General features: G+C 37.9%; 1 protein-coding gene across 1 annotated transcript; it reads left to right on the top strand.

Annotated features, from left to right (window-relative positions):
- Positions 1-680: 680 nt before the first annotated feature.
- On the top strand, positions 681-1,625 carry LOC101608764 (olfactory receptor 11H12-like). Its single transcript, XM_004670154.2, has one exon. The coding sequence runs from the start codon at positions 681-683 to the stop codon at positions 1,623-1,625; it is 945 nt and encodes a 314-aa protein (XP_004670211.2).
- Positions 1,626-12,703: the final 11,078 nt, after the last annotated feature.

Below are 12,703 nucleotides of genomic sequence, written 5' to 3' on the forward strand. Positions count from 1 at the left end.
AGTGACTGTATAACTTCCTATGAAATTGAAGTGAAAGAAAAAAATCTTAAAGACTTTGTTTTCTACACAAGATATTACAATATTCAACATTAAAAGTCACTGTTGGTAAGTAATATACATTTGCATTTTATGAAATTCAATCTTATATAAAAGGTATTACTAACTCAGAAAAAAATGCCCTTTAAAGTAATTACTAACAAATTACTGTAACTATTTAATATTAAGTAATATATTTTATAGATATATTCAACTGAAAACTTTCCTTACCTATCTATTGCACTATAGGTAATGTTTGGGGTAAGAAATTAATGCATTTAAGGAAGTGACAATTTTGTATCAGATGACTGAAAGTATCCTTGATCATCATTGTCTAAAAATAACAAGCTTCCAAAATGAGTATAACTTTATCTATTTCTATCATGGTCATATGGAAAAGGAAAGATTTAAAAGCAGTCAAAAGTTTGTTTCAGTGTAAAAACATACTGCTTTTTAAGTATCTACTATACATAAAACTAGAAGTATATAGATAAGAAGATAATGAGGTATGTTTTCTTACTGATTGATTCTTTTGAAAAAATAACCCACGTTCATTGTCTTGTCTTCATTATTTAAAATTTAGCACATTTGAAACCAGTCCTAACCAGTAAGATGATGTCTGTTGACCTTGCAGGAATATCCCAATGAATGTCTCAGATCCAGATTCCAGCTTTGCTCATGTAAGAGAATTTATACTCCAAGGCTTCTCTTGTGAATGGAAGATTCAAATCTTTCTCTTCTCACTCTTCACTACAATTTATGCTCTCACCATAACAGGGAATGGAGCCATTGTGTGTGCCCTATTATGTAACCAGACACTGCATACTCCCATGTACATATTCCTAGGAAACTTTTCTTTTTTAGAAATCTGGTATGTCTCTTCGACAGTCCCCAAAATGTTGGTCAATTTCCTCTCAGAGAGAAAGATAATCTCCTTTGCTGGATGCTTCCTCCAATTCTATTTCTTTTTTTCTTTGGGTACATCTGAATGCTTTCTTTTAACTGTCATGGCCTTTGATCGGTACCTGGCTATCTGCCGTCCTTTGCACTATCCTAAAATCATGACTGGGAATTTCTGTACCAAATTGGTCATTATTTGCTGGATTTGGGGGTTCCTATGGTTCTTAATCCCCATTGTTATGCTGTCTCAAATGCCTTTCTGTGGTCCAAACATCATTGACCATGTTGTATGTGACCCAGGCCCACTTTTTGCATTGGTGTGCTTTTCTGTTCCAAGAACTCAACTGCTTTGCTATGTCCTAAGTTCATCAGTTATTTTTGGTAACTTTTTTTTCATTCTTGGGTCCTATTCACTTGTGTTAATAGCTGTGTTGCGCATGCCTTCAGCCACTGGGAGACATAAAGCCTTCTCAACTTGTGGGTCTCATTTGTCTGTAGTATCCCTATTCTATGGTTCTCTGATGGTTATGTATGTAAGCCCAGGAGTGGAACATTCTGCTGTAATGCAGAAAGTTGCAACCTTGTTATATGCTATGGTAACTCCACTTTTCAATCCCCTCATCTATAGCCTCCGGAATAAGGAAATTAAAGCTGCCCTATGGAAAGCGCTAGAACGCACAAACATTTAAGGCAGAGGAAATGATTTCTACATGATCAGATCAGCCAAAGAAAATGGAATTAATTATCTAATTATTTCAATTGACAAATATGAATCTGGTGATATCAACTATATTACCCTAAGAAATTAAGAGCCTCTTATAAAATTAAAGAGGTCAGATTATGTAGATACATGGAAGTATGGAACTTAGATATTAATTTAAATGTCCTCATTTGGATGTTGTATGCATAGTGTTCATATGACTCATTTGTAATAAATTTCTATGCTCTATTTGATAATTTAATTACAGTTATGAGCCAAATAAAATTACAATTATGTCTAAATGAATGAAAATATGTTTTTATTGTGGTTGTTATCATATGTAGCTATGTTATCTGGTCATGCGCTATTAATACTTTTTTAAGCAACTAACTGACATTTCTCTAGGATAATAATTATACCCTTGTCTAACAGGATCTGGATATACAGTATTTGCTGCTCTTTCTCAGCCTCAAATGAGCAACTTTCAATTCCATGCACAGCAACATTAGCCAAGATATTCAGAAATGCTTCATAGTGAACATCTGACAATTTTACCTAAATAAAATGTCAACAAAAACTTAATAGGTCAATTGAGCTTTAAATAGTACAATATCTCTTCCTAAAACCTGAAGAGGAAAAATGTATACTTTGGGATAAGCAACTAAAGTTTAAAAGGAAGCTTTATTCATTGTTACTTTTACTCAAACTGTGCAAAAAGCACTAGGAAAAATTTTTAAGGAAAAAAGTCCTCAGAGTTCAATCACTCTACTGCAGCTGTTTTCATTTACAACTTTTTTGTTTAACATAACATTGAATTTGGTCCCGTGTTATAGCAAGTTTTAACATAATTATTACTTTCAAGAACTGTATATAATATTATATTAAAATAATATGGATTATGAATTTTTATGTGACAAGGAGATTTTCCTAGAAAAAAAATTCCTCCCAAAAACGTGGGAGAAACACTACTAGGACCTTTTCCTTGTGATCACAGAAAATCAGGCACAGTGACAAGAGTAAATAAAGCAAAGGATATTTATTGAGAAAAGGTAAAAATTCCCTGAGTGCCAGGGCAGACGAGTGGGATTTTGGTGAGCATCCAAAGAATAGAAAGGAAGGTGAAAAAGGAAAAATTACAATTTTTGATTTAGAACTCAAAAGTTGATGGGATTAACAGTGAAACCTGTAAGCAATGGCACATCTCACTAAGGGAATATTCCTCCAGCCTCTTTAGGATGTCTTTAGGTGAAGGGTCACAGCCACCAGGTGAGTGATTGACAGACTGTTGGATTAATTCTTAAGAGAGATAACTTAGTCTGCTCCCACCTATGATCACAGGACTTTGTTCCTCAGGCCAAGAAGAAGTGACCCTTTCCTTTCATATAGTATATTTTTTTTCCTTTATTTTTTATTTTATTTTATTTTATTAATTAGTTTTGTACTCAGCCAGTAATTTAAATTTGGTACCATTGTTAGGCTCATACATGTCCTACCCTCTCCCCCTGGCCCCTCCTCCTTGAGGTATATGGGTCATGCATTATGGAGTTAGCCCACAGTTATGGGTAGGATAAATGTCTCTGCATATCATGACCCAACATGTGGCTCTACATATAGTATTTTAAATATTATGGATGTTTCCTGTTCTAATGTTATCAAGGAAACAGGAGTGAGATCTATTCTGGATGACCTCCAGATCTGCTAATGTCTGCCTACCTACAACATAAGAAAATCAACTTTAGAAGGGGGATTAGGAGATAAATAAACACTGTGAACTAAAGCTCCTGAAAAACAACTGTATCTATGCTGACTGACTGGCACTTCTGTGACTGTGAAGAGATGGAGTGGTACAGGTTCAGGCCCAAATTATCTTGGACTGTCTCTAGTCCCTTTCATAACCATTTATTGCCTATTTCTGTGTTTGAATTAACATTTATGTGGAATTTATTTGGAATGTCCTGGTATGCCACTAGCTTCCACCAAGCCAAAGGTTAAGAAAGTCACCAGACAGCATCTGAGGCCTTTAGTAGATTTCCACTATGCTGTGATCTCAATGTATTTTTTTCTCTTCTTTCCTTTTATCCCTTTTCCCTTTTTTAAATTTTTATTTATTTTTTATTATTTTATTTTGTTTGTTATGTACACAGTGTGTATAGGTACCATTATTAGCCTCCTCCCTGCCCTCCACCCCTCATCCACAGGGAGCCTCCTCATTGGGGAATGAGGGTCATGCATTGTGGAGTTAGCCATCAGTTATGGGTAAGAGGTAATGTCTCTGTACATAATGTCACAAAATTGTGGTTCTAATAATCTATCTACCCACCCTTCCACAAATGTCCCTGAGCTATGTTGGGCTCTTTGTAGGTCTATTTCATTGATGAGGTCTTGAGAGCCTCTGTGTCTCTGGATATCTGGTTTTGTAGGAGTTCAGTGTTCTCTGTTTCTATCTCCTTCACCCTTATGCTGGTACCAGGCTCACTAAGAAAGCAGCACTCTTGCTCATTTCCCCAATTACTCTTGGTTTCAGTAGGGGTCCTGGTGAGGTGTAAATGGCTGATTCTTTCCTCAGTTTCTGTGTCCATCTGTATAAAAGAAGAAAATTCTCCAATGGAGAGTGAAGTCAGCACCAGGTAAATGGGATAACCATCATCATTTTTGAAAGAATTTAATGGGTGTAGTCCCTCTTGTAGTCCACGATTGGTGGGAGCTCACTTTTTGGATATGATTCTGATTTATTTCCCAGCTCGAGCTATGGGTTCCATCCCACTAAGCAGATCAGTTAGCCAAATAAAGAGCAGTGGTTTCCCACCATGGTTGTGTGCAGTATTGTACTTGTGTGAACACCATGTCAGGTTGTTTGCTGCTGAGTAGCATAGACCAAGAGTTGCTTGGACAGATGTTGGTCATTTTCCCCTAGTAGCTCATGTAGCACCCTCTGACACTAGATGAGCTAACTGTATGGGGACTGACTCTCTTCCAGATTCCATCCAGGGACTTCTGGTCAAGATGGTGACCACCTAACTGTACCACACCTCCCCTGGAAGAAAAGGCAAGGCACTGAGTGTTACTGGGTCATTTAGGGGAGAGCAATCTCTAATAGATCACCAGTGGGAGGGCGTAGGGGTGGGGAAAGGGAATTGGCTGATTCCCTCCTCTCCAGTAGCACACCAGTTCCCCCAACCCCTCAAGCAGCCGTCCTAGCCATAGTTCCAGCCTCAGGATACTCCCACACTTAACTGCAAAAAAGGGGACCCAGGACATCAGAGTTCCACTTGCCACAGTGCACAGGAATGAACACCCTGCTACCCCTGCCCATGCATGATCTTGGGCCAGCTCCACCTGCTGACCCATGTGAGCTCAGGCTCAATCTGTCCATCTGCCTGCTGCTCATACACCACCCATCCGCCCATGCAAGCTCAGCTTGCTCTGCCCACCTGCCTGCTTGCCACTCTGGCCACCCATCCACATGCGAGCTCAAGCCCATTCCATCTGCCCATGCATAAGCTCAGGCTTGCTCTGCCCATCCACCCATGCCAGCTCAGGCCTGATCCCCCATCTACCATACCAGTTTCCCACCCACCTGCCCACCATGCAAGTGCTGAGGACACTCCAGGAACCCACCTAAACATGAGCTCAGGCCCATTCCACCTGCCCACGTGTGAGCCGGGCACAAGGTCAGACTGATCCGCCCATGCATGAGTGAGCCAAGGACCACTCTGCCCATCTACATGTTCACCTATGAGCTCAGGCCAGCTCCCCCAAGAGGCACCACTTCCCTCACCCATCAAGACCACAGTCCTACTCTCCTTGCCCATACACTGTGATGGGCAAACCACAGAGCAAAAGAAATAACATGAAAAATCAAATGCAAGTAAATCCAGTAAGATCACCCAATACTACAATGAATGACTCTATTCAAAACATAGTAGAGACATAGTATCAAAACACCAAAATGAAGGTGTGAGCAATGCAACCCTGACCAAGCTACTGGTAGAACTTGCAGAAAATCAACAAAGGACCAATAATTATGTACATGCTGCCATCACTAGACTAGACCTAATAGATAAGAAAATGGAAGGAGTTCAAAGACAGTTAAGAAATATGAAGGAGAGTGAAAAAAGAGGACCTCAAAAATCAGCTGGCAATGATAAATGAAGACATTAAAAAATGCAAGGATGAATTCCAAGAAGCATCAAGAAAAATCAGAAAATTATGTGAAAAGGGAACTTGACAGAGGGATGGAAACAATACATAGAAAAGTAGTGGAAAATGCAAACCTAATTGAACAAGCCACAAACTCTTTAGAAGCTCTCAAGAATAGAGTCAGCCATGTGGAAGATAGAAACTCTAATCTGGAAGACAAAATGGAAGAAACAGAGTTCAAAAGTTTCAATAAGTTCAACAATTTCTGTGAACAGAACATGAGGGAATTGTTGGATATCCTTAAACACCCTAACATCTGGATTGTGGAATATCAGAAATGGAAGAAATTCAGACCAAAGGCATGGAGAACTTACTTGACAAAATAATTGAAGAAAACTTTCCCACTTTCTCAAAAGAAAGGCCCATCAAGATACAAAAAGCTAACAGAACTGCAAACAGATTGGACCAAAGGAGAAACTCTCCAAGACATATTGCCATTAAGGCTCTAAACATTGACACCAAAAAGAAAATCCTAAAAGCAACTAGGGAAAAACTTTAAAAGGTAACCCCATCAGAATTACTTCAGACTTCTCAATGGAAACCCTGAAAGCCAGGAGGGCCTGGTATGGAACACTGCAAAGCCCAAGAACCTATGGTTTTCAACCCAAACTACTTTACCCAGCAAAAATATCTCTCATAATATATGGTTAAAAAAAAAAAAAACCTTTCCATGACAAAATTCAACTTTACAATTATATGAACATAAAACAAAACCTACAGAGAATATTTCAGGAAATTCTCCACACAGAAGAATCAAATAATCAACCTCAAATGTCTACAAGAAGCATATCACAATAACCAAACTCAGAGAAGGCACAAAAGTACTACAAAGTACAAGAAAACACCAAACCACATAAACCACCACAATATGGCAGGGCTTAAGTCAAACCTCACAATTGTTACCCTAAATATTAATGGCCTTAGTTCACCCACAAAGAGATATAAGCTAACAGGGTGGACCAGAAAGTTAGACCCCTCAATTTGCTGTCTTCAAGAAACCCACCTTACCACTAAAGACAGACACCTCCTCAGGGTGAAAGGGTGGAAAATGATATTCCAAGCAAATGGGAATAGGTATACTAATATCAGATAAAATAGACTTCAAACCAAAAATAATCAAAAAAGACAAAGAAGGCCACTTCCTACTTTTCAAGGGAAATATCCATAAAGAGGATATCACAATCATAAATCTTTATGCACCAAACACAAGGGCACCACCATTCATAAAACAAAACCTACTTGAGCCAGGTCACTCCATCTTCCATACCAACAGCATATGGTGTTTTTGGCAGTAGGGTCTTACCACTAACCTTTGGTGGGTTATCAAGAACTCTGACAGAATTCTATTATCTTTTGGGGAAACTTGTAAGTCTCTCTGAACAACAGCTCATTATGGATGAGAACCACATGCCAGTACTAGGCATTACAGGCCAGCACCAAGGAAAAGAAGGAAGAAAAATATAGGTAATATAAAAGAGATAGAGAGAAGTGGGGAGAGAGGGGGAGAGAAATAGGAGAAGATTAAAGTTAGTCTTCATCATATCCTCTCTAGGGCCCTGTGATTCAAGTGTTCCCTTTAAATATGAAGGTTCAACCATTTAGTCTGTCTTTTAGAATGTAGAATTTTATGGTACCATTATCATTTGGGTCCATTTTTATGTCCCCCACACCCACTCTCACACTCCCCTCTTGCCACATCCTCCCTATTGTCCAGTCCTTGAGGTCCTTATTAGGTATGTCAGCATCTTAGGCAGATTCAGGTTAGGAGCCCCAGATGAGTGAGACCATGCAATAATTATCTTTCTGTGATTGAGTGAGTTCACTGAGAATGATCTGTTCAAAGTTTGACCATTTTTCTTCAAATTTCACTGTGTCATTTCTCCTTACTGCTGTGTAGAATTCCATCATGTAGATATACCATATTGTGGTTATCCATTCATCTAATGATCAACATCTGGGTTTATTCCAGCTCTTAGCTATTATGAATTGAGCAGTTATAAATATAGTTGAGCAAATATCTCTGAGCTGAGGTTTGGAACTTTTAGGGCAAATGCCCAGTAAGGGAATAACTGGGTCTGTTGGTACCTCTATTTTTCATCCTTTTTGGGAATCCCCATATTGCTTGCCATAGTGGTTGTACCATCTTATAGTCCCACCAATAGTAAATGAGGGTTCCTATTTCTCCAAATCCTTACCACCATTTGTTTTCATTTGATTTTTTAATGTTTGCTATCCTTACTGGGATAAGGTGGAATCTCATGGTTGTTTTAATTTGCATTTCCCTGATGATGATGGATGATGAACATATTCTTAAGCATATGTTTACCATTTGTATTTCTTCCACTGAGAACTCCCTGTCGAATTCTTTGCCCAATTTTGTGGTGGGATGTTTCATTTTTTATTGTTTAGGTTTTTGAGTTCTTTGTAAATTCTAGAAATTACACCTCTGTCACTTGTATAGCCAGCAAAAATCATCTCCCATTCTGTGGGTAATCTATTGGCTATGCTTATTTTAAGTTTGTCTGTGAAGAAACATTTTAGCTTACTGAGATCCTAATGGTTGAGTGATTGTTTAAGTTCCTGAGCTACTGGGGTTTTGTTCAAGAAGTCTATTCCCGTTCCTATATCATGGAAAGTTCCTCCTCTTTTTTTCTTCCAGTAGTAGCCAAGTTTCTGGTCTTATATTAAGGTCTTTGATCAATTTGGGCTTGACTGTTGTGCATGGCAAGATGTGTGGATCAAGTTTAATTTTCCTGAATATGGTTATCCAGTTTATCCAGCACCATTTGGTGAAGATTCTGTCTTTTTTCCAGCCTACATTGTTAGGGGTTTTGTCAAATTGCAAGTAGCTATAGTAACTTGACCCAAAGTCTGGGTCCTTGATTCTGTTCCATTTGTCTAAATACCATTTTTATGCCAGTACCATGTCGTTTTTATTACTATGGCTTTGTAATATAGCTTAAGATCAGGTATGGTGATGCCTCCAGAGGTGTTTATTTTGCTGAGGATATGCTTGGATATCTGAGGTCTTCTGCCATTCCATATGAATTTTGAGATCATTTTTTCTATCTTTGTGAAGAAAGTTCTTGGGATTTTTTTTTAATTTTTTTTTTGTTCATTTTTTATTTATTTATTTGAGAGCAACAGACACAGAGAGAAAGACAGATAGAGGGAGAGAGAGAGAATGGGCGTGCCAGGGCTTCCAGCCTCTGCAAACGAACTCCAGACGCGTGCGCCCCCTTGTGCATCTGGCTAACGTGGGACCTGGGGAACCGAGCCTCGAACCGGGGTCCATAGGCTTCATAGGCGAGCGCTTAACCGCTAAGCCATCTCTCCAGCCCAGTTCTTGGGATTTTTATTGGCATCACATTAAATCTGTATATTGCCTTTGGTAGTATTGCTATTTTCACAATGTTAATTCTGCCTACCCAAGAGTATGGGAGGTCTTGCCATTTTCTCAAGTCCTCCTCAATTTCTTTCTTGAGTAGTTTTATGTTTTCATTGTATATGTCAATCACAGCATTGGTTAATGTAATTCCAAGGTATTTTACTGTTTGTTGTTGTTGCTATTGAAAATGGTATGGCACTTATTTCTTTCTCTGTATCTTTGTCTTTTACACATAGAAAATGTACTGGGTTTGTGCATTGATTTTGTATCCTGCTACTTTGCTGAAGGAGTTATTCACTTTCAAGTGTTTTAAGATGGAGGTTCTTGGGTCTCTTATGTACAGAATCATGTCATCTATGAATGGGGCTAATGTATCTTCTTCCTTTACAATTTGTATCCCTTTTATTTCTTTCTCCTGTCTTATTGCTTGAGTTAGAACTTCCAGTACTATATTGAAGAGCAGAGGTGAGAGTGGACACCCCTGTCTTGTTCCTGATCTCAGTGGGAATTCCGTCTGTCTTTCCCCATTATTACTTGGGCTTTAGGAGCTTTATAGATAGCCTTCATTATGTTGCAATACAAACCATCCATGCCTATTCTTTCCAATGTTTTGATCATGAAGTGATGTTGTATTTTGTCAAAGACCTTTTCTGCATCTATCAAAATTATCATGTGGTTATTGTGTTTAAGCTTATTTATGTGGTTGTATTATATTGACAGATTTCCACATGTCAAACCGTTCCTTGGATGAAGCTCACTAGATCAAGGTGGATAAGGATTTTGATGCATTGTTGAATTTTATTTGTGAGGATTTTGTTCAGGATCTTTGTGTCTAAGTTCATCCGATAAATAGGCCTTTAGTGTGATAATAGCTTCATGGAAGGAGTTGTGAAGCTTTCCTTATTCTCCAATTGTGTGGCACAGTTTGAGAAAAATTAGTTTCAGTTCTTTCATGAAGATTTTCTAGAATTCAGCTGAGAAGCCATCTGGTCCTTTGATTACCTTTTTAGTCTCAATGGGTGTGAAAGGTTTGTTTAGGGGATTACTCTCCTCTGAGTCTAGCTTTGGTAGGTAATGTGTGTCCAGGAATTCATACATTTCCTTCATATTATCCAATTTTATGGAGTAAAAGTTTTTGAAATAAGTCCTGATGATTCTCCCAATTTCACTTATGTCTATTGTGATCTCTCCTCTTTCATTTCTAATTTTGTTAATTTGAAGTCTCTCTCTCTCTCTGTCTCTCTCTCTCTGTCTCTCTCTCTCTCTCTCTTTCTCTGCTTGATCAAATGGGCCAGTGTTTATCAATCTTGTGCATTTTTTCAAAGGACCAGCTCTTTGTTTTATCAATTTTCTTAGTTGTTTTCTTAGTTTTCAGTTCATTAATTTCTGCCCTGATCTTAATTATTTCTTTGCATCTGGAGCTTTTTCGGTTGGATTCTTGCTTTTCCAGTGCCTTTAGGTGGATGGTTTGGTTATTGATTTGGAATCTCTCTGTCTTTGTTATGAAGGAATTTGGTGGTATGAATTTTCTCCTAAGAAATGCATTGTGTCCTATAAGTTTTGGTATTATGTGTTCTCATTGTCATTCATTTCTAGAAATTTCACAATTTCATTTTTATCATTTTTATTTTGTCTACTACCCAGTTATTGTTTAAAAGTGTCTTGTTCAGTTTCCAGGAGCTGATGGGATTTCTGGCATATCTCCTATTGTTAATTTCTAACAATACAGCATTATGATCTGATATTATGCAGGAAATTATGTTGATCTTCCTGAATATATGGAGGCAGGCTTTATGACTCAGCATATGATCTAATTCATAGCAGGTTCCATGGGCTGCTGAGAATAATGTGTTGTCTGTGGATTTTGTGTCGAATGTTCTATAGATGTCAATTAGGTCTAATTAATCTATCATTTGTTGAGCTATGTCATTTCCATGTTAATTTTCTGTTTGGACATTCTATCTATTGCTAATAGTAGAGTATTGAAATCCCAAATTATAATGGGATGTTGGTGGTTATTTCTGTTTTGTTGTCAAGTAGGTTTTATGAATTGGGGTGCACCTGTGTTTGGTTCATAAATACTGATGATTGTAATATCCTCTTGTTGGATCATTTCCTTGAAAAGTAAGAAGTGGCTTTATTTGGATTTTTTTATTGGGGGGGTTGAAATCTTATTTTATCTGATATTAGTATAGCTATTCCTGCTTATTCCTTATTTCCATTTGCTTGGAATATCATTTTCCACCATTTCACCATGAGAAACTGTCTGTCTTTAGTGGTAAGGTGGGTTTCTTGAAGACAGAAAATTGAGGCGTCTAATTTTCTGATCCACCCTCTTAGCTTATGTCTCTTGGTGGGCGAACTAAGGCCATTAATATTTAGAGTAACAACTGTGATGTTTGATTTAGGTCCTGCCATACTGTTGTGGTTTATGTGGTTTGGTGTTTTCTTGGACCTTGTAGATTTTTTGTGCCTTCTCTGAATTTGGTTATTGTGGTCTGCTTTTTGTAGGTACTTGAGGGTGGTTATTTGATTCTTCTGTGTGGAGAATTTCCTGAAGTACTCTCTGCAGGCTTGGCTTTGTGTTCATATAATTGTAAATCTGAGTTTTATCAAGGAAAGTTTTTCTTTCACCATCTATTATGAGTGATACTTTTGCTGGACTTTGTACTTGCTAGGCATGAACTGTTCTTTTGACCTAAATCCCCAGCCCCATGATTACTTTTAAAACTAATTTCACTGGTTAGTGGGTTCCTGGGGGGGAAGGGTAAACAAAAGCAAGGCAATCAGTATAACTTTTTTCAAATATGAATCATGGATTTTTTCTCTACATGTCTAAGGGTCCATGGATTCAATTTACCCTTGGAATTTGAATTCTAGGAGAGACAGAGAGAGAAAGAGAAAGGGAGGGAGAAGAGAAAAAGGTCAAGAGACAGAGAGAGAAGAGAAAGAGCAAACCCAAAGAAAGAGAGAGACGTTGGAAAAACAGGCCATGCAATCAAATAAATTCCTAGTGAATCTTCCCAAATATAAATGTCTTCCCTGAGCCCTCTCCCTTGAGTCCCTGCTTACTACTAACAGAAGAATGTTCAGTAAAAATTTGAGTTCTTATGCTTTGCCTAGATACCTTTTATCTGTTTTATAACAGCTTTTGAAAATGCTCACAACTCTAAATACCTATTAAAACACATATATTTAACTATCTTGATAAAAAAAAGATATAAATAAGATGGTTTTTTTTAAAAAAAAAACAAAAAACTGAGGGCTAGAGAGATGGTTCAGTGAATAAGGCACTTGTCTAAGAACCCTAAGTACCTAGATTCAATTCCCCACTACTCACATAAGCCATATGCTTAAGATGGTACATGCATCTGGAGTTCATTTGCAGCAGCTGGAGGTTCTAGCACACCCATCCTCTCTCTCTCTCTCCTCTATATGCCTCTCTCTCTCTCTCTCTCAAATAATTAAATTAAATATTT

This window comes from Jaculus jaculus, chromosome 8, assembly GCF_020740685.1.
Source record: "Jaculus jaculus isolate mJacJac1 chromosome 8, mJacJac1.mat.Y.cur, whole genome shotgun sequence".
In the NCBI taxonomy this organism is placed as follows: domain Eukaryota; kingdom Metazoa; phylum Chordata; class Mammalia; order Rodentia; family Dipodidae; genus Jaculus; species Jaculus jaculus.

Bases quoted from the DNA above. Each gene is read 5' to 3' on its own strand.
- LOC101608764 (XM_004670154.2), top strand. From the start codon at position 681: ATGAATGTCTCAGATCCAGATTCCAGCTTTGCTCATGTAAGAGAATTT.